The following is a 22,695-nucleotide window of genomic DNA, read 5'->3' as shown; positions in this document are numbered from 1 at the left end:
TGTTCTAGTTGGTATTGTTGATTGGTTTAGCAAATCCTTTGTGGGCAGTAGACATGCAACAGTTCTGCACAGTACACTTGCACTAAATTACATAACTGTTTACACAACTGGTATGGCAAATTGGTGCTGAAACAAGAAGGTACTAGCTAGTAATTCCTCCATATTTCTAAGGCAAATTGTCCTCCAGTTGAAATCTTCTTGGTTATAGTATTATCTGGCCCTCCCCCCCACACCCCCCGCTTCTTTACCCCACCAAAAAAATGAAAAGAAAAGAGGAAAATAAAGCAGTATAGTTAGCTTGCTCCCCACCACCTTAGTCTACAAAAGCTGCTGTGAATGCAAAACAAAGAGTTAATTTTGCAAATGGACTGGTTGCCTCCTGATTTTTTGCACATAAAGCCAGGAGAAGTTCAGGGAGAGACGTCTTCTCCCAGTAATGAAGCTTTCTGCTGCTAATGGCCCATGCAGACTCCCTTGGCTCCTCCAAATTAGAAATACTTTTGTGCTCCTTTGCTTCATTAACAGTAAAGAGAGGTAGATTGGTGGCTATTTAGGGCACGGTGAAATTGGTGGCTATTTAGGGCAAACGAAAATTGTACTAATTATGGTTGGGAAATTCTCTTCGTGGTGCAGTTCCACTTTTGATGTTCCTTTGGCACTTTACAGAAATTGCCCACTGCTTGCTTGTTCTGCTACAGTTTAGCCTAGAAGAATGTGAGCTGATTCAAACTCCATTCCCACCCCCATCTCACCCCCAACTCCTATACTCCCCTTAATGATCACTGAAATACTCCGAATAGAGTAGGAGGGGTTTTTTAATTAAAAAAATGCTTTTCAGGATATACTGTATATTTCTTATTTCCAGTGTTTATGCAGAGGTCTTTGATACCCTCCTTATTATTATCCTTGTATTTATAAAAAAAAAAGATCCAATATAGATTTCCTGAAAAACCTCATCTCATTCAAATTCTTCTGGAAGAAAGGTTATTATGTAATGTTAATGATGACACCATTTGTTGTATGATCTAATCAATCTTTTCATGGCAGGATAAGATACCAGGTATTGAAGTCTTTTCTTGAATCAAACTGCCAAACATTCAAACTCTACTACAAAAAGTGCACTCCATTTGACTGGCCACAATGTTCAAATGCTAAATGTGTTCTCATTAAAAGACTATTTTATGAAGGACTTACACAGGGCAAGCACTCATTTGGTAGTCAGAAAAAAGCAATGCAAGGATGTAATCAAGGTCTCTCTTAAGAACTTTAGAACTGATTGTACAACATGGGAGACTTTCCAGCATGGAGTGCCCCTCATCAGAGAAGTTGCTGTGCTCTATGAGCAAAACAGAATTGAAATAGTTCAAGAGAATCATGAGTTACAGTTAGAGAATCTACCCCAAATGTTCATGTGGACTCTTTGTGCCTGACCCATGGCCGAGACTTCTGAGCTTATTTTCATCTGATCAGTCACAGCTGGACACACTGTAATTTAACTCTAATATAATGATGTCATTTTGGTCAACTTAGAGAATAAGGGTCAACAATCAACCATCTAGAGTCTGTAGCTGGCCTAGACTTTGCAGGAGAGTAGCTTTGTTAATAGTTCCATATTAGTCAAATCAAATCAACAAGTGTTTATTAAGGACTTTGATTATTCTAGATACCTGGTTAAATGCTAGACATACAAAGATAAAAAATTCACTTTGTGCCCTTAAGGAGCTCATCTTCCAAGAAAGGAAACAATATTATTCCCATCAAAGGAGAATTGGATCAGAAATAAGGAGCTGGATTTGAGCCTTGATACTATGTGGCCTTAAGTAAGTCACTTAATTCCCTGTGGGCCCCAGTTTCCTCAGTTCTAAAATGAGAGATTTAGCCTACATGTTAAAACTTTTCTGGCTATAAAATTTCATTTTTTGAGCAACTGGGGTTTGGAGCTGGGCAGGGACTAGGAGCACAAGGGAAAAAATTATTCCTACTAAAATAAATTTGATCATATTTATAAACTAAAGGGTCCCAAATCGGGCAGTGGATCAGGAACTGAATTTACTAGGCTTCTTCCTTCTTTTCTCTCCTAGAAAAATTTTATATTGAACAACTATGGGAAATAAGTGAAAGAAATATAAGTGGGTAAAAGTATTTGGGAATGGGCAGCCATGATAAATCTAGTTGATGAAAATAAGCATAAAAGAATGAAGTTTTATAGCCAAAAAAGTGGTAGAACTTATGAGATACATTACCTCTCCAAACCTGTTCTAGAATCCTGAACCCTGAAGGGAGATGGAGCAACCACTCCGTGGGAACTTGATCTATCATTACAAGTCAGGGATAGTAGAATGGGGGTTAGCTACAAAGTATGTGTGGCTAGTTGAAGCAGTGGATAGCATACTAGACTTGAAGTCAGGAAGACTCATCTTCCTGTATGACTTATTAGCTCTGTGACCCTGAAGGAACTGGCAAACTATTCCAGAATCTTTGCCAAGAAAACCCCCAGAGGAGTCACAAAGTGTTGGGCATGACAGAAAAATGACTCAACAACAGAGCATTTATGCTACAAATATAATAGTTGAGAGGGAATAGTTAGGAGGATCAAGAAAGGTGTCATGAAGGCAAATAGGTGGCGGAGTAGGTAGAAAACTGGACTTGAATTCAAAAAGACTCAAGTTCAAATAAGGCCTTGGACACTGGGGAAATCATTTTAATTGCTATCAGCCTCAGTTTTCTCATTTGTAAAATGAGGAAAATAATAGCACCTTTCACTCAGAATTGTTGTGAGGATAAAAAAATAATATTTGTAAATTATTTTTGCAAAACTTGACATGTTATATCAATAATAATAGGTGGTACTTGAGTTAAGTTATGAAGCAAGCCAAGGATCCCAAGGATTCAGTAATGAGGAAGGAGAATATTCTAAACCATGACTTCTTAAACTTTTTAATACTTGTGACCCTTTTTTGCCTGAGAAATGTATAGACCCTATCTCATATGAGTTCAGGTACTTCTGGTAGTGTTTGTGCATGTGCAGTGCAAAATGTGTTTATTGTATATTCAGAACCAAAGCTGGAGTGAAATTGGGTGATATAATGCAGGCAAGAGCTGTTAGAAACATCTTGGATTCATTACGCGCTTGATTTTGAATGAATTGTTGGTCACTGAATTCAGAAATATTTTATTGTTGCTAAATTTTTTGTGATCCCCACATGCAATTGTATGTGACTCACAGTTTAAGAAACTTCCTTCTAGATTATTATAAAAATATAATAACGGGAGAAGGAGGATTGAGGATGAGGAAGAGCAAGTGTATCAGAAAGTCTGTACTATAAAGTTTAAGTAGTATTAATGATATTTTGTGTTTGTTCAAGAAGAGATAGAAGTGTGTCAGTAAACATTTAATAATCAACCTTCTGAAAAAATGTGCACATGAACTACTTTAAAATTTAACCTGTATTATTATCATTTTATTTATCACTTTCTAAATCTAGACCCCCCAAAACAAAAACAGCAACAAGAATAAAAATTGACCAAGGCCACTAAACTGTCTTTAAGGATCTCTAATGTTGCCCCTTGATTTAGAGAACCACATGTTAACATTATATATGTTCTATTGTATTTTATGTTGTTAGCTATTTCCTAATTATATCTACACTAATTTAGTAATGTAGTAAGCTCCGTGTCTCCTCACCTCAAGTTGAGTCTTTCTATACTATTGCTATTACCATGAAGTGAATTATTTAGTCCCCTCTAATCAAATAACTTGTGATTGTTTTCTGGACCTTTTAATAAGGAAGGAAGCAAGCAATTCTAGTAGGAATAGCTTATTTTATATAACATAGAGGATAGAAATAGAAGGTGTCACAAGAATATGGTGTAGGTTTTGAAATCAAGAGAAAGTTGGGCTTGGATCTTACATTTGCTATACATACAATCCTGTGTAAATTCCCTTTTTTCTCTGGATTTCATTTTTCTCATCTGTAAAATATTAAAAATAATATCTGCTCTGCCTGTATTAGAGTTCTTAGGAGGAAAATAATTAGTAAATCAGTGATATATAAATGCATGTTATTATTTAATTATATTAAAATCTAAGATTCTGTATTGTTCAAAATTCAAAATTAACAAAAGAGAAAAAAAACCAAGAGAATATGAATCAAATATTTTTCCCTTCCTTAATGCCACCCTTCCCTGCAAAAAAACCCATAAAATTTCTCAAAACATTCAGTTAAAGTTAGATATGAAATCTGAAGATTATTTCTTTTATTCTCAAGTGTCCCTATCTTTTTTTCATCCCTTTCATCCCATTAGGGGTCAGAACATAAGAACACTTTAAACCTTGCAAGAGATTCATATCAAATATGAAATTACCAGGAGCAAAATAACCCACTGTGAAAAAAAAACTTTGAGTGTTTGTGAGTGAAAGATACTTTGCAAAGTAGGGAGCTTGACCAGAGATCCAGGTTAAAATATCTATGCTTAATTATTTCTGTAATTCATTATATCTTCAATTTCATACATATGGATAATACTGAAGCAGATGAAAGCCAAATCTGACATTATCTTTATAATAAATTGCTGGATTCCTAACATTACTCATCATGGGATTATAGATTTAGAATTGGAAAGTGTAATTTTATAGATGAGGAACTTAGGTCCAAAAATTAGGATGACCACTCTAAGATCACACAGGTAGGAAGACTCAGAGTCAAGATTAGAAACCAGGTTTTCAAATCCTGTGTTTTCTCCATGATGTCATGATACTTGTATTTTGGTTAATCTAGTGATGGGCCTCTCAGAATTGAGCTAGGTGAGCTCTTGGACAACAGGCATGGTCTGCTTGCTACCCAGGTTTCATATTAAAGACTTTGATGTTTGGTAAGATGTTTCAGAGACTGAGATTCCCTGAAATCACCTACAAGGATACAGGGTTACTTGCACACACTGTAATGAGGGATAGGACTTTACTGGAAACCAGGTTACATTTCTAGAACTTAAATTAGACAAGAATTAGGAATTTTCTTTTGCTGATGCAGGATGTGTTTAAAGTAGATCTGGTAAGAGTATGCCACAAATGCTTAATAACCAGACCTCAAAAAAAGAGATAATTTTAACACATTCTAACAACACTTTCTTAAATTAATAAATCAACAAATCAAGAAATCAAGGTCTGATTTGTGACATTGCCTGTTTTTGAGGTACAGGTATTTTTAATGAAAATTTAGCCACTAATTCTCATGGGGCTGACAATTCTCATTGTCCTGAATAATTTTCAATGACACTACTTATATACTTAACTTCTTGCTAAACCCAGTTTCTTCTTCTAGGCAAATCTTTGAAAGTTTTTTACTTGAACAGAAGCATCTTCTTCTTTTTTAAATAGTATTTTTATTTTTTCCAAAATTTCCATTTTTTTCCAAATACGGACAAAAATACATGAAAAACTCTATGTTCCAAATTTTTCTCCCTCTCTCCTCTCTTCTTTCTCTTAAACAGCAAGCAAATAGAAGTTAAACATGTGCAATTCTTCCATATTATTCAAGCTGTGCAAGAAAAATCATATCAAAAAGGATAAAAAGCACAAAAAAGAAAAAAGGACCAAGCAAGCAAGCAAACAAATATAACACCAGAAGGTGAAAATACTATGTGTTGATCCACATTTAGTCTTTATAGTTGTCTCTCTGGATGCTGATGGCACTTACCATCACAAGTCTATTGAAATGTCCTTGAATCCTGTCATTATTGAGAAGAGTCAAGTCTATCACAGCAGATCATCACCTAATCTTGTTATGATGTACAATGTTCTCTTGGTTCTACATACTTTACTTAGTGTCAGTTCATGTAAGTCTTTCCAGGCTTTTCTAAAATCAGCCTGCATATCATTTCTTATGATATTCCATTTCATTCATATACCACAACTTATTTTACTGTTCCCCAACTGATGGGCAGCTACTCAATTTCCAATTCTTTGCCACTACTAAAAGGACTGCTACAAACATTTTTTGCACATGTGGGTCCTTTTCTTTTTTTATGATCTCTTTGGAATACAGATCTAATAGAGACACTTTTGGATCAAAGGGTATGCACAGTTTGATAGCCTTTTGGGTATAATTCCAAAATATTCTGCAAAATGGTTGAATCATTTCCCATCCACCAACAAATTTTCATTGTCTTTTCCTGTTATCTTAGTTCATCTGAAAGGTGTAAAGTGGTACCTCAGAATTGTCTTAATTTGCATTTCTCTAATCAGTAGTGATTTAAAGCATTTTTTATATGAGTACAAATGGTTTTAATTTATTGTCTGTAAATTGATTGTTCATATACTTTGATTATTTATCAATTGGGCAATGACTTGTGTTATAAATTTGAGTCAATTTTCTATGTATTTTAGAAATGAGGCCTTTATCAGAAACACTGGCTGTATTTTTAAGCAGTTTTCTGCATCCCTTTAAATCTTGGATGCATTGATTTTGTTTGTGCAAAATCTTTTTTAATTTAATGTAATCAGAATTATCCATTTTGCATTTCATAATATTCCCTAGTTCTTCCTTGGCCATGAATTTCTCACTTCTCCAGAGAGGTATACTATTCCTTGTCCAGCTAATTTGCTTTTAGTATCACCCTTTAAGTATAAATCATGAACTCATTTTGACCTTATTTTTATCAAATGGAAAATTCTTATCCCAGAAGCCGTCTTTGAGTTTATCAAACACCAGATTACTATGGTCATTGTATTTTTTAAAATTTCTATTTAAAAAGATAAAGACAATGGAAAAGAGAGTTAAAATTGGAACTATAAAGGTCTCAGCAAACCAAAATAGTGACTTAAATGTAAATAAAATTTAAAGGTAACAAAATAAAGTCTCACAATTGTTAAAACTTAAAAAAAAAAAACTCAGCTATACAAGAACAAGATGAAAGATGCTTGACTAAACAGTTGTGTGTGTGTGTGTGTGTGTATGTGTGTGTGTGTGTGTGTGTGTATAAAGGACTTGGGATCTTTATTGGTTTATAAGCTTAATATGAGTCAGTAGTATGATCTGGCAATCTCAAGAGCTAATGAAATCTCAAGTTTAATTAAAAGATGTATATGTAAAAAGAACATTCTGGTCAGATCTTGTCTGGAATATTACATTCGGTTTCAGACTTTCCATTTTAGCAAGAACATACAGAAGCTGCAATATACCCAGAATTGCAGATAGAAGACTAAATGCATAAATCTTATAGTCACTGGGTGCTACAATGAAGAATGTTTTATTTTACTGAAGATTTAATAGCAATTTTCAGATAGTTGGAGGGCTGGCATATTAGAGAATAGAATCACTTTATTTGGTTCCAGAAGTTAAAACTGACACCAATGTATGGAAATTATGGTAGAAGTTCAATATAAGAGAAAACCTTTTCAATTAGAGCCATAAAAAAAAAAAAAGAATAGGCATCTTGATCAAGTAATGAGTTCTTTATCACTGGAGGTCATAGGATACTAATTTATTGGACTATAGATTTAGAGCTTGAAGATACTTTAGAGACCATGGAGTCTCTAAAAGATATTCTATCTTTTCCTATACAAACACTTTACAAATGAGCAAACTGAAACACTGAGAGGTAGCGTGGGTTGCCTAGAGTCCCAAGATAATAGAAATCATAATCATAATAATGACAATAGTACTTTATATAGCATTATATATATGAGTTTGTGTGTGTGTATGTGTATATGTACCAGGCACTATACTAAGTGCTTTTTTCATATTATCTTATTTGACTCTCACCAACAACTCTGGGAGGTAAAGGCTATTATTATTAACAGTTTACAGATAAGGAAACTGAGATAGAATACAAATGACTTGCCCAAAGTCATAGAACTAGTATTTGAGGCTAAATTTGAACTCAGGTGTTTCTGACTTCAGGTCTGGAATTCTGTCTACTACATAATCTAGTAAGTGTTGGGAGAGAGAGTTTTGAACTCAGGTCTTTTTGAATCCCAGTTCAGTACTCTATCCACTAAACCCAGTAGCTTCCTTAATTTTGAAATTATATTATTGAGGCAGTTAGATGTTGCAGTAAATAGAGTGCTGGCTCTGGAATCTAGAGGATCTAAGTTCAAATACAGACTTAGACACTTGACACTTACTAGCTATGTAACCCTGGACAAGTTACTTAACTTCAGTAACCTTGCAAAAAAGAAAAAGTTGGATTATTATTTGTTGAGAATAGATTGAACTTGTATTAGGGATATTTTAGCTGAATTCTAAGGATTTTTCTTTTATATTATTTATTATTATTATTATTTAGGACTAAAGAGTAACACATTTAATTTTTTCTTAAGCTATTGCCTGATATTCTTTAAGTTCATCTAATGACTTTTTGGGCCTATACATGTATACATTGTAGTAACAAGGCTCTGGAAAATCACTTTTTTGAATGAATAAAAAATATTTATTAAGTGTTTTCCATGCACTAAGCACTTTACAATGTGATAACTATACAAATAAAAAATCAAGACTGTCTTGTATGTTCAGGGAACATGTAAGGAAGCAACATCGGGTTGAAGAGTGGTAAGCACGGAAAGGGTTTTGATTTGAAAAGATACCACAATGGTAAGTACAGAATGACACATCCTAATTCTAATGGCTGTGTTGCTTGGATTGTTGTTCTGGATTTAGAAAATGAAGGAGTATAATAGGGAGAGTGGAGTAGAAAAAGTACCTGGATATTACAGATCAGATGCCAAAAAAAAAAAAAAAAAGATGGCCAGAGTCAGGAAGCCAGTCAAATAAAGTGGATCATTTTTTATACCATAGATTCTAGATCAGGAATTCCAGAGGTAAAGACTATGAATTACTGGATACTTTACAGAGATATATAATTTTTAAAAATTAAGCTATTTTTAAAACAGCTTCAATTCTATTCTGTGACTAGTTTCTGTATAATAATTGGATAAGATATAATATGATATACATGCAAATATATATTAAATATGTATAATTTTATCATATAGAATAAGTGTATTCAAATGATATTATTATCTACCTCAGTGGTTTTAATGAAGATCAAATAGAATAATGCATAGAAAAAACTTTAAAGCTTTGTAAAATTATAAGTTCTTTTTAAAAAAATCTTATCATGTTTGATGGAGTTCAAGTAGCTAAGAAAGTACAGTAGATTGAGCACTAGATCTGGAATCAGAAAGATCTAAATTGAAATCCAGACTTTGACATTTCTTAGCTATATGATGCTAGGCAAGTCAATTCACCTCTGTCTACCCAAGTTTTCTAATATATAAAGTGAAGATAGCAATAGCAATTATTCCCCAGAATTGTTATGGGCATCAAATGAGATAATATTGGTAAAGTACTTTAAAATGCTATACAAACAATACATTTCTCTTTATTATTAGGTAGAAATGATCTTGAGCCATGTCTATCCTACTTTATATTTATGCTTAATATTGGGAGAATTATTGTACAAGTGAATAAATTTTGAGGGGGATTATTGGAATTCAGTCTTATCTTTGGTAGACTTAATGAAAATATTTTTGTGATAATTTTGGTAATAGTCAAAATGATAAGATTAATATGTTCTTGTTTCTACATAGTTTTTTTCCCTCTCCTAGTTCTCCATATGATATTTATTTTTATTATATTTATTATGTAATTCTCCTCTTTTTATGAAGGTATGTTCAAAGTCAAAAGTCGCAATTTTGTCATTCCTTTCTATGTAACATTCTATGGAATGTTGTTCAGGTGGTTGAAATAATCTTTTTTTTGGCAATTAAGTAAAAGTGTCTGGATGCAAACTCCTTCTGGGTAGGCACATTGAAAAGATTCTAGGAACAACTATGGTAGTAGATAGGAGAAGAATGAAGTGAGCCATCTTATTCTGTGTCCACATGATTCTGATCTCTGCTGCTAGATCTCTATATTTTGAATGCTTTAAATTCCATGTTGTTTGGAAATTTATGTGTATTTGGTATAGTGACATTATGAAAATATTTAAAATTTTTGTTAAAGAAACATTATGTCTGGGCATTTGTGGTCAATGCTTTGTTGTGAGATAATGGTCTAGTTCCACTATAGTTTATTTGATGGGTCCTCCAGAACATTTTCAGTGCAATATTTGCAGAATGGGCATTTGTCACCTGTCAATTCATGAGAGCTTTTGATCTATAATTCTAGTTACTAGTTCCTTGCACATAGGTGCTAACTTTTTGCTGCCTGTATTGATGTGTTATGTGTTGTCTGTCATATCCTTGCATGTTCTACATTCATTACTTAATCCAGGCTTCTTAAAGATAATTCCACTCTAACCTATGGTAGCCATGACCTGTTTCTGAATCTCATTATCATTAGCATCATCATCATCATCAGCTGCTTCTTCTTCTTCTTCTTCTTCTTCTTCTTCTTCTTCTTCTTCTTCTTCTTCTTCCTTCCTCTTCTTCTTCTTCTCTTCTTCTTCTTCTTCTTCTTCTTCTTCCTTCTTCTTCTTCTTCTTCTTCTTCCTTCTTCTTCTTCTTCTTTCTTCTTCTTCTTCTTCTTCTTCTTCTTCTTCTTCCTTCTTCTTCCTTCTTCTTCTTCTTCTTCTTCTTCTTCTTCTTCTTCTTCTTCTTCTTCATCATCATCATCATTTATTTACCCCCTTCAAGTGGCAGTGGAAACACTAAAGTTTGCTCATAGAATTTAGATCTAGAGGAGAACTTAGAGTACATTTGGTGTAATTTTCCCTTTTATAGACCAGAAAACTGAAACTCAGAGAGTTTCTTACATTTAACTAGGTGGTATAGAGTGAACAGAGTGCTGGACCTTGAGTCAGGAAGAACTGAATTTAAATCCAGACTCAGACATTTATTAATCGTTTGACTTTGGGCAAGCCACTAAACTTCTATATCTAAGTTTTCTCAGCTTTAGAATGAGGATAACAATAGCACCTACCTGTCAGGATTCCTGTAAGAATCAAATGAGATAATATTTGCTGAGTACGTAGTAGAGTGTCTGATGTAGTTTCCTTGTTTTCCTTCCTATAGTAATTGATTTATATAAGATCATATAGAGAGTGAATTCACTGACTCAGGATTCAAATCCAAGTTCTCTGATGGAACCTGATACCCTTTCTATCTTACAAATTGTATATAACTTGGAAATTATAACCCTTGTTATCATAATACTTAATTTTAAGAATTTTTAGTCATTCCTAGACTAATCATGAAATTTGGGGATGTGGCTCCTTCTTTATTGGATGACATCGTCATCATAACTTATCCCTTCTGTTACAGCAGAAATAAATTCTACAGAATCTCAGTCATGCTTCAGAGTGAAGGGTTGCTAGAACCTGGGTTTCAGTCACTAGTCAATAGGTAGATGTTATTACCAGTATTAATGTATTATTTGGAGCTAAGAAGATGATCCTGCTTAAGGATTGTGGCGTTGGGTATTTGTTTAATTAATAGCAAAAATCCTAGCCCATGTAACATTATTAAAATGACATTTATTAGTGGTCAGAGAGCTCTGAGGGTAGTGCAGCATATCACAGTTGTGTTAGATGCAGGAATGCTAGATGCAGGACTACTTCAAAAGACCCTTTCCTCAGAGATTTTTGGAGCTCACAGGGTCTACCCTAGCTTCCTTTACAGAAATAAAAATGGCAGTTACATCAAGAATCTAGTTGAGGAAAGAATAGGTATTTGATCTATGATTTCATTGGTGTATGGGATTACCAGATTAGAAATTCTCTTTGCTTATGTGTTTTCACTTTCTCTGAAATTTATCATTTTAGATAGTTACCTCAAGCACTGAGAGATAAGTGACTTGCCCGGTTATACTTTTCCTGTGTATCAAAGACTGTCTTCCTTTCCTTAAGCTTTTATAATGGATCATAGGTTGTATCTATAAAGAGCCTTAACATTTAGAAGTATTTTACATATATAAACAAATTTGACTCTTATACTTTGGCCCTTGACTCTACAAGACTCTATTATAAAACCCATTTTATACATGAAAAAACTGAGGTTGGGAGAGGTTTGATCATTTGTCACACAGTAACACAGTATTAGAGGTAAAAACTGAACTCAAAACTCTCCAGAATCAAGATCTGCTCTCTATTCATTAGTTTTTTGCTTTCTTTAATGTGTGGTCCTATAGAAATATTTCTAAAGAAAAAGAGGGAGTCAGAAATGAACAGAGAAATCGAGTATTCTTGATTCAGAATTGGTTAATAGATCTGAAACCTGTTTTGTGGTACACTAGGTAGTATAGTAGATAGAATGTTGGGTCTGGAATCAGAAAAACCTTAATTCATATCTAGTTTCACACATTTACTAGATGTGTGATCAGGGACAAATCACTTAATCACTGATTGTCTCATTTTTTTCAGGGGTAAAAAGAGGGTATCGTAGTGCTTATCTTTCATAGTTGTGAAGACTCATAAAGTAATATTTGTACAATACCTAGAATATAGCAAGTGCTTAATAAATACTTCTTCCCTTCCCTGATTGTTTCTCCAGTGCTGAAGCACCAGATGTTGCTTATGATTTAACATTGACTGACAGTAGAAATCAGACGACCACTGTCAACTTTGTAAAGGACACGCTATCAAACCTATATGGTTGGATGGCTCTACTTTTGGATCAAGACACCTACTTGCTGAGATTTGAGGCTCCTTGGATCAACACAAATCTTCAGGTAACCCTGGACAACTATTGGTTAGTCCCTGCAGTCTCTTTAGAAACCTGAATCTCCTCTTCCTTCTAATCGTTCTTCCAAATCTTTTCTTAGAACTCATTTTACATTGAGGTATAATAATCTTTTAGATGGAAAAAAAAAATTAGAATCGCATTAAATCTCATCTCATCACATTTCTTGTGCTTGAAAAATTTAGCAATTCTAATATTCCAGGAAGCAGTTCCACCATAAAACTTGTTTGAAAAAACTGCATTATGATTTGCTAGATTAGTAAACCAAATTATTCCCATTGGAAAATACTTGCAGCCAGATAAATTCCATAGTGATGTATTTCTGCACTGACACATTGCCATCTTGTGGCAATCCATTAAAATGCAAATAAATGTTCTGGGAGTTCTAGTACTAAGTGGGGATTTTTTTTTTTTTTAAGGTGGGGGGGGTGCAGCTAGGTTTTTTTAGCTAGGTTTTATTAATTCAGTGGATAGAGAACCAGCCTTTAAGTCAGGAGGACCTGTGTTAAAATGTGGCTTCAGATATTTAACACTTCCTAGCTGTGTGACCTTGGGCAAGTCACTTAACCCCAATTGCCTCGGCAAAAAAAACCAACAAAACAACAACAACAAAAGATGGGTTACTGTAAGAAGGTAATCACAGGGATCTTTCTTTATCCTTTGGTTCTTCTATTAATTCTTCTTTCACTGTGTATATTTTCTTTTGGAGAACAAAAATGATGCTAGCCACATTTTTCTCCATCTTTTCCTGAATTTCTGAGGGTTTGATTTCCCTTCACCAGTTTTTCCATATAGAGATATGGAAAAGAGTTTCCATAGACTCAGTATAATTTCTGAGACTTGTTACTGTGATTGCCTGAGTCTTTTAAGAGTAAGTAATACACAGGGGAAGCTTTGACTTATCAATCTGCAACCTGGATCTTAGTCTCTAGGTCAGTTACTAACTGATTCAATGACCTTAGCAAATCTCTGCCTGTTTCAGTTTCAATCAACTCAAATGTAATTTAAGGGCTTTGAACTCCTGATACCCCTTTCACTTTTAGATCTATAATCTCTAGTTGTGGATGCACAATTTTAAGAATGCTGCTGATATGATATGATGATGACTTACCTTTCTTGGCAGCATCCAATCATTTTCCATAGAAAAAACTGACACTGAGAAGGAGTCAGTGACTTTCCCCACTCACATTGGTGACTTTTAAGAGTGGGGATTTTGAAGCTTGATTCTCTAATTCCAAAGCCCACATTCTTTTTACTGTATCACTCTTCATTTTGATGGAACATTATTTCCAAATAACTGAAAACTAGTGTGCTGTTAGGATATGCTGTTAGTGACCTATCTGTTTTCCACAGTATTCAGCAACATTTGATAATTTTACTTCTGGAAATTACCTGCTGGTGGTGCACAAAGACTTGAAGCCACATGCTGACATCCTGTTGATGTGTGGGACTAGAATTGGCCAGTCCCTTTTATCTCTTCCATCTGTCACTCATGACAAGGCCTGTGATTGGTTCTTCAACAGTCAGTTGGGGGAGCTTACTTATCTGGGTAAGTGCATGATCAAGAATGTTCTGTGGATGTATACTACTGCTTTCAATTAGTTGAGTATAATTTGATTTTCTTTGTATATGGATATGCATATTGTTTTTTATTAATTCAAAAAAATATTTGTAAAAATAATAAATAGTGGTGAGAAAATGAACTTTAGAGTAGAGGTGTCAATATATGGTTTAATGGCTGGGTTTCTTTTTGAGATTGATACCATTTCTTTAGAGAACTCTGACATTACTGAGTATAATATCTGTATAGATATATACAGAACTGGTGCAATTGAAAAATAGTGTTTTTTCCTAAAACTTAAAGGATGCACCAGTAATTTGTTGCATAGATTTTGACAATGCCAGACTGTTAGAAAATTTTGAAGGGGTGGAAGGAGATATTAATTTAAGATATCTGAAGGATATCCGATGCAAGCGTATGCAGGGAGAGTAGCACTCCAGAGAGAGGCTGGTAAATTGGTATGGAAAAAGGAGTTGAACAATAAATCAATCCAACAGCATTTTATTAAATACCTACTCATTATTTTTGGCATTGAGTACATAAGATAAAAACAAAATTGTCTCTGCCCCTTTCAAAGTTCACATACTTTTAAGGAAGATAAAAAATATAGACAAAATAAATACAGATCCATTCAGGAAAGAGATCATTTTAAACATATCATTAAAAAAAAAACTTGAATTGGGGAAAAGGCGCAGAATAAATAGGCAGATCCCTGTTATCCAGGGATAAATTGCAAGATGGATGGATGTTCAGTTAAGGATATGGTATATGTACAGGGAAGGAAATGTTCATCCTTTGATTTTGAAGAGAACCAGTGAAATCATAGAATAATGCCTTGACTTGTGAGTGAATTGCATTTAAGTGAGACAGAGTTGCCAGACTCATGGAATGTGGAAGAGTCATCAAAATCCCATGTCTAGACAAAAATCAAGAAGATAGGGAAGGAAAGAGGATCTGTTCTTAAATTTGCCTGAGGCCACTTAAAGACCTAACATAGTCAATGTCCTTCTTTCCATCTTCTGTTCAGCATTGCCTATAGTAGACACTTAACATATATTTTTTGAGTTGGATTGAATTGAATTGAGGAGGCAAGAGGTATTAAAGCTCTTGCTGTGTATTACTGGACCAGTTAATTTCTATGGATTCATTATGATTTGGAAGATTTGCAGCACATTGAGATCTATATAAAACAGCTATATGGAGTATCTAAAAAATCTTTGGATTTACTGACTAAATGCTTTTCTCATTCTGATTTAGTGCTCTACTGATGATAGAGAATGTTGCCACAGCTTCTCTCTGAAACAGACCCAAAGAGATACAAATTCCACTTCTCCACAATTAGTTTTGAGTTTTTATTAAAACTTAAAAAAGCATTATTAACTAGTGGCTGAAAAGTTGGTTTCAGTCAGGAAGATATGAGTTCAAGTTCTACTTCTAACACATCAATCAATCCATTTAGTAAGTGTTTATTACTTGCTAGACATTGCACTACACAATGAAGATTTTTTAAAATTGGCAAAAATCATCCTTGCTCTCAATGAGCTCATATTCTAATAGGGGACATAAAATATAAATAAACAGCTAGGGGGAAGGTATTAACAGCTTGAGGGAGAGGGGCCTCTTTCAGAAGGTGGCATTTGATCTAAATTTTGAAATTAGTCAGGGATTATATAACCTTGGAAAGTTATTTAATGTCTCAGTATCCTTAGGGAATTCTTTGAGCAGATATTCATTTGTATTGGTAGAAGGACTTTCTTTACTGAGAAGCTCCATGTACTAATGAACTTGTGTGTTAAAAAGAATTTGAAGTGTGTTAAAGTAATTCAATTCAATATATTTATTGAACACTTACTTTGTGCCAGGCACTGTGCTAAACTAGGGATATAAAAAGAGGCAAAAGATAGTTCCTGCCCTCAAGGAGCTTACAATCTAATAACAACTAAGAGAAAATTCTAATTTCTTTGAAATTCTGAGACTTTCTGATTGACATAATATATACAATTCCTTCCATTTAGGAAAGGAACCACAATCAAGACCTAGAGTTTAAATGTGCCATTTCTGTGAAGAATCATGCCCATGTTTTTGAAGATTAGATTTGAAATTGTCCGATTCAGAAAGGTTTCCAGAGTTCCCTTCAAATTACTTTATGGAGTAATTTTGACCAGTCAAGTGTCCTTGGAAAATCACTTATCTTACTAAATTTGTTCTAATTTCCTACATTAAGTCTTGCCTTCTTATTATCTATTCATCCATTTGCTGCTTGCTGGATAGGTAGGTTAAAGAAACAAATATGGGATGGAGAGTAGCAGTGATGTGCAGTGTTCACCCCAAAACATAGATTCCTATGGAAAATAAACTAAAGTGTAGTAGAAAGGGGAACCAGTTAATATATAATCTTTGGACCCATTGTATAATTTTCATTAGGCCTGCTACTTGATTTCCTCCCTCCCCATTTTTGTTTAGATGTAAAGCTAACTTGTATATATTAAAGATTGACCTCTTAGGCCGAGGTGGCCATTTAAAATGCTTTTTTCATTAGTTGTGGTGTTTACATTCCATGTATCATAAATTTAGACCTTGAAAAGACCATGGAAATCACCTAGTTCAATTTCCCTATTTTATAAACAAGAAAACTAAGGTCCAAACAGTAAATGTCTTAAACTATTACAGAGATAATAATGAGCAAGGTTGAGATTTGAATGCAGGTCCAATTCTGGATTTTTTTCTATTGGAAGACCAATTTTGGGACAGTGGATCATATCATTGTTTTGTTTCTCCAAAGTCTTTGTTTTACTCTTACAAGTCAGGAATTGAAGAGTATCACCATTTTTAATTTGGTCAATTGAATTGTTAATTCAGTCTAATGTCACTCTGAATAGGGTGATTGCTGAGACTAAGAGAACCCAGGTGTTCCAGATTCTAAACCACTACTTATCTCCACTAGAGTGTGCTGCCTACTAGATAATTGCTGGATTCAACCACTTTGCTGAGGTGGGCTGAGGGTGGGCTGGGTGGAGAGTTTCCCTTACCTCATCCATCACAGAAAGCAGTTTCAGCAAACTCAGTGTCTCAGTCAAGCATTGTGTTGGCTTCCTTCTCCTCCCCCCTCCTCAGGGGCAGCTTTCAGCTTTCTTCTACTTGAAGACAGACTTTTCCTTTGTGACTTTTTTGTAGTTTTTATCCCTTGAGGAAAAATCCTTTTAATTTCTCCTTCCCCCTCAGTTTCTTCATTTGTAAAATGGGGTTAAATATATTTACCTAAGGATATAGTGGTGCATGATACTTTGAACCAACCATGGCTAACTTACCTTTCTATAAATTTGTTCAGTGAGGCTGCTTTAATTGAACTCATTAGAAATTATTTTTATTTGCCTAGAGGATCAGAAATATCACAAGATTCAAACCAAGCATACATCCAATAAGCATTTCTGAAAGGACACCATTATATCTTTTTAGAACTTAGAACTAAGACCAATAGAGGCATGTGACAGAGTATCCACGACATGTGTTTTCTTAATTGGAGACTACTATCTCTCAGTGATTAGTCTCAATAGAACATCATGGCTAATTTAACAAATATAGTTATATAGACTAGAAGATTTGATTCAGAATGTCCTAAATCTATTGAGAATTCAGAAGAAGCAAGGGCCTAGAATCATAGACTTGGAACAAGACCCCCACAGAAGCCTTCTTGATCAATTCTCTCATTTTACAGGTAAATAAATGAATGAATTATACACCATGTAATAAGCCATTTAGGCCCAACTTTGAACCATTAATCATGGAGGATACAAAGAAAGCAAAATAGAATAGAACACTGTCCTCAAAGAGCTTACTTTCAGATGGGAAAATTGAGGAGGTTAAGTTAAATGGTTTGCCCTAAATCATAGGAATAATAAGTAGCAGAAGGATTTTTGAGACTAAACCTAGTTGTAAGTATGCCTACTATGATGCCCTTTGTTAGAATCTAGAAATAATTTTATTTCAGAGTTTTATACCTATTGAGTTGAAAGTGATGTCAGAGGTCAGCCTGTCTCACTTATGGATGAGGAAACTGAAGGTACAGAAGTAGAATGTCACACTTTAGTTTGATCAATTTGAACTATTACTTTTATATCATGCTCAGAAGCAAGTATGATCTAGGAACAATGATTCTTTTATGTTTGCAAAAGTCTGAACTGATATCATCCTATATTGACTCTACTTTTCCCCCAATGAATGTCCCAGTCACATAGAGTCAGTTTCCAATTGTTACTTTTCCTCCTGTCTTTCATAAAGATAATGCTTCAGTTTTAGGGGCACAATTTTTAAAAATTTTTTAGTTACATTAATGCTCTGAAATAATTAGTCAGCTAATTAATCTGGTTTACAAGCTTTGTCGGATTCTTCAGCTGTCAGTCAGACCTAGGCCTGAGGCCTACATTTAGTCTCAGCTCCCTTACCCATGTGACTCTGGTTGCTATGACTACCAGCTACATCTGCTGACACCCCACTCTCTATTTATTGCTTAATTAAGAATTTCACGCTCAGTCCTTATCTGCCTCTAAGAACAAGCACACACTGTTAAGAAATTCCAAATTTAGTCCCATGGACAAGGCAAGTCTTTCTTGTAGGCCTTAGCTGTATGGAGCCGTTCTAACTATCCTCTTGGCATCCAAGCCGCCACCCTTCAATCAAAAATCATTAAATGGGGCAGAGATAATGAGCATGTAGCATATCAAAAGAAGGATGTTTGCTTGGTCCAAAGGAGGAAAAGCTGTCCAGCCCCATGCATAGCCGCCACTTCAAAGAGAGATGAGTTCCCTAGTCAGTAGGGCCCAATAAAGCTCCGTTTGTTCCGGGCTTGACTTATGCAAAAGGTCTGGTATGTCAGCGTCCCATCTCCCAGACGCAGACTCCCCCCAATTCTCCACTCCATACCCCCCCACCTCTTGCTTTCCACACGTTCAGCAGTTAGGCAGCTGGGTCCCCCAAAGCATCAGTCAGAGCGTATAATCACTGACTCTCCATTCACAATGGCCACTTGTAGGGGGGTGGTCAGGAGGAGGTCTTCCTTACAATAGGAACACAATTATTGCAGCTGCTAGGGAGGGCCATGATTCTTCCTGTAGAAAAGTAATAGGTCCTGCCCAAAACAGGGGGAGAAGGTTGGGGCGAGGTAGTGGGGGTGGAGAAAACAATCTTGAGTTTATTATTCATATTCTGACTCTTGGAGGCCCATTGCTAGACCAGTGGGGTTCCAGCAGCTGCTCGTACATAGCCCCTTTCTAATAATTGTACATTCTGTCAGGGGTCAACTTACTTTTGACCTCATCCTTTTGTACCAGTAAAAGACTCTTTAGGGCAAACTGTTGGGTTGTGGCAGGAGTGCATTAAACACCCTCAGTTCCCCCCTGGCCAACCAGCACCGGGTGATAAATTTACATCAGATGCCGGGCCATTCATAAGAGAACTCTAGAGTTCACACAGTCTCCTCTTACTCAGTGGCACATGGCTGAACTAGGGCATTGTGGTAGCAGGCAGCTGAGCAGATCCACCATGGTGTTATCAGGCTCAGATGCTTCTGAAATGCTACTCTCTTCTGACCCAACCAGAAAAAAAGAAACAATATCCAGACAGCCAGACCAAAGCTCATCTCTGAATTCTCCCAAGCACACAGAAGAAGGAAGCTGGATAGGGAAAGAATATGGCATTGATATTTGGAGAAGCAGGAACCCTTTTGGCTTGGAAGACAGATGGTTTTTTTCCCATCTGGTTTCCTGGTTTAGAAAAACAAACAAACAAACAAACAAAAAAACTCCCCCCAAAAACAAAACCCTCAATAGAAAGAGGGATCTAGGAGGATGTTCCCAGTTAAGGACGTCTCCTAGGATCTAACTTTTCTAGGGGATAGAGATGGGCATGAGCATCCATTCTCTAGACTTTCTCTTTCTCAGAGAATTATGGATAATGAGACTGAGCACATCACCGATTTCAATCTTCTGTATTTAATCCTGTTTCCTAGCCTCCATGCAGCTCTTTGAAACAAACTGAAGACTCTAGGATTTTGCTTCTGTTTCCTAAAGCTCTTTGGGAGGATTTCCTGGGATGGAGTAGGGGGAGGAGTGTAGGAAGAGGTGAATCTTATTCATTCCTCTGTTGCCATTCTCGTCCAGAGGTCCCCTAAGGCAATCCATAGCATTCTAGTTACTAAATTAATTTACATTTATATAGCACAGTTCATCCCCTAAGGATCCCCAAGCACTTTACCAGCCTTGTGAAGGGCTGACTTAAGGGAAATACACCAACCTCCAAGGCAGAAATATAGGTAGCAGGACAGAACTTGGAATATATGGAAGGCTTTTGTTTGATTGGCATAAAAGAAACTTCTCTATCGGGAAAAAGGAGGAAAGAGGAAAACAAAAATGAAAACAACATGGAAGTATAGTTCAGACGAATTCTCCAGGACTCAGACATCTAGGTGTTCATTCTATATCCAGCAGTTCATCTTTTCTTCAGTAAAAGCTTCCTGCAAGTAAGCCCTCTCCTGTAAGATTTCCCTTCCCTTAAGTATATAAATATAAATATAAATTTTGCCATTGTAGATAATAGCTTATCACTCTATCCCTTGAAATAGGGTAGAAAGACCCTCCCCCCCAAAAATGTAGGAATTATATAAAACATAAAGATTTTCTTCTTCTTGAATTTGCAGCCCCAGAACCATAAGACTAAGTTTAGGAACATTTTAAAGCCTCCATATTTTAGAAAATGCTAAATAAACAAATCAGGTCTTTCCCATTGATGCTGTCAGGTCATACTCATCATAATCATACACTAAGATTAAATGAAGATCCATGCAGAGCATGGTGTGATATTGGGTGATTGTAAAGGAAATATTTAATTTTGAGAAATTTCCTTTTTGTATTTTCTCAAATCCCTATTGTCCCTTAAAATAGAACTAGCAGAAGTTAATTTACTAGACATCATGACCAGAATACGAAAGCTCAGTGCTTTAATAACTGAGAGTAGCTGGGTGGTATCCCTTCCAGTCTTTTCCTTAGATGCCTACATGCCAATTCCAGATTTGGACAACTCTAGTACAATACAAAAGAAAAAACACAGATTTTCTGACAGTAGCTTTGTGACAGTAACAGCATGGGTAATGAGCAGTAAAGAATATCTTTCTCTTTTTGCAATGACTTTTCATTCCCAGATGCTATTTCAAGTTAATATAATTAACTTGAAGGCAAAGATAGTTTTGATATTATATTTGTATTCCCCCTAACCCACCACAATTCCTGGCACATTGTAGTGGGTATTTAACACATTTGTAGATTAATTGATTCCAACTCTGAGAAGTAGAGTTTGAATGTAATGGCCAAAAGACATGCTTAGTTATTTGTTATTTTGGTACTCTCTTACTTAATCAGTCAATCTATCAACAAGCCCTTATTAAGCACTTATCATATGCCAGACACTCTGCTAAATACTAGAGATACAAAGATTAAAAAAAAAGTTCCCTGTCCTCTAGCATCAACAGAGGCATGTATATGTGATGTACTGTATACAAAATATATTCGAAATATATAAAATATATTTAAAGAATATAAAAGTATAAAAAAGTATATTTTTCAGGGAGGAAAATTAATAATAGGGAGTATAGGAGAGAGGGAATCAGGAAAGATGTCAAATGTCAGTTGTGCTGAATTTTAAAAGAAGCTAGGGATTTTAAAAATCAGAGATTAGAAGGAAGACTGTAATGAAGACAATGGATATGAGGATAGCCTTTGGAAAAAAAGCATATGGGGGAGTCCTATTATGGAGTTAGCATATAAAGAGAGAGAGAGTTGAAGACTGGAAGAATGAATGAATGAATGAAAAATCATTTAAGTGTTTACTATGTTTCAAACATCATAGAAGAGAAAACATCTCATTTTTATTATTATCTAGTAATGTCCTCTCCCTTATATTTTTTTTTCCTCCCTGGGCATCATTGAAAACTTCACCCTTAGTTGTGGTTAGTTTAACTTGTGACTTTCTTTTCATCTTAATACTTTCCCCTGATTTCCTTCTTTGTAATACTACGAATTTGTAACTTTGGTCACATGAATGCTTTCTGAGAACTGAGAACAGAGAGCTCTAAATGTAGACTGAAGGACCTTTCTGTTCCATGGACTCCACTGTGTGTGTGTGTGTGTGTGTGTGTGTGTGTGTGTGTGTGTGTGTGTGTGTGTGTGTGTGTGTGTGTGTGTGTGAGACATTTATTCCTCTACACTCCCAATGCTCACAGGCCCAACTTTGTTTTTACTTGCTCTTGAAATGAATCCCTTAATCTTATCTGTCATCTTCAGTTGTGAAAGGTTTACAAAATCTAATCAGAAACTCACAGAATTCCAATTGGAAGGAATTTAAGTGGTCATTTTAAAGGGAGGTCAAATGACTGCTCTTTAACAAGTAGTCACCCAGTTTCTGTTCT

The 22,695-nt window shown here is 35.2% G+C and overlaps 1 protein-coding gene across 1 annotated transcript in view; it reads left to right on the top strand.

Moving 5' to 3' along the window:
* The window catches only part of PKHD1 (PKHD1 ciliary IPT domain containing fibrocystin/polyductin), a 621,489-nt gene that overhangs the window by 345,740 nt on the left and 253,054 nt on the right, over positions 1-22,695 (top strand). The window contains 2 exon segments of the mRNA XM_051996694.1: positions 12,491-12,668; positions 14,033-14,228. Of these exon segments, the coding sequence (XP_051852654.1) occupies positions 12,491-12,668; positions 14,033-14,228 (374 nt within the window).

This window comes from Antechinus flavipes, chromosome 4 (genome assembly GCF_016432865.1).
Source record: "Antechinus flavipes isolate AdamAnt ecotype Samford, QLD, Australia chromosome 4, AdamAnt_v2, whole genome shotgun sequence".
NCBI classification, from domain to species: domain Eukaryota; kingdom Metazoa; phylum Chordata; class Mammalia; order Dasyuromorphia; family Dasyuridae; genus Antechinus; species Antechinus flavipes.
This window is presented reverse-complemented; position numbering and strand designations above follow the sequence as displayed.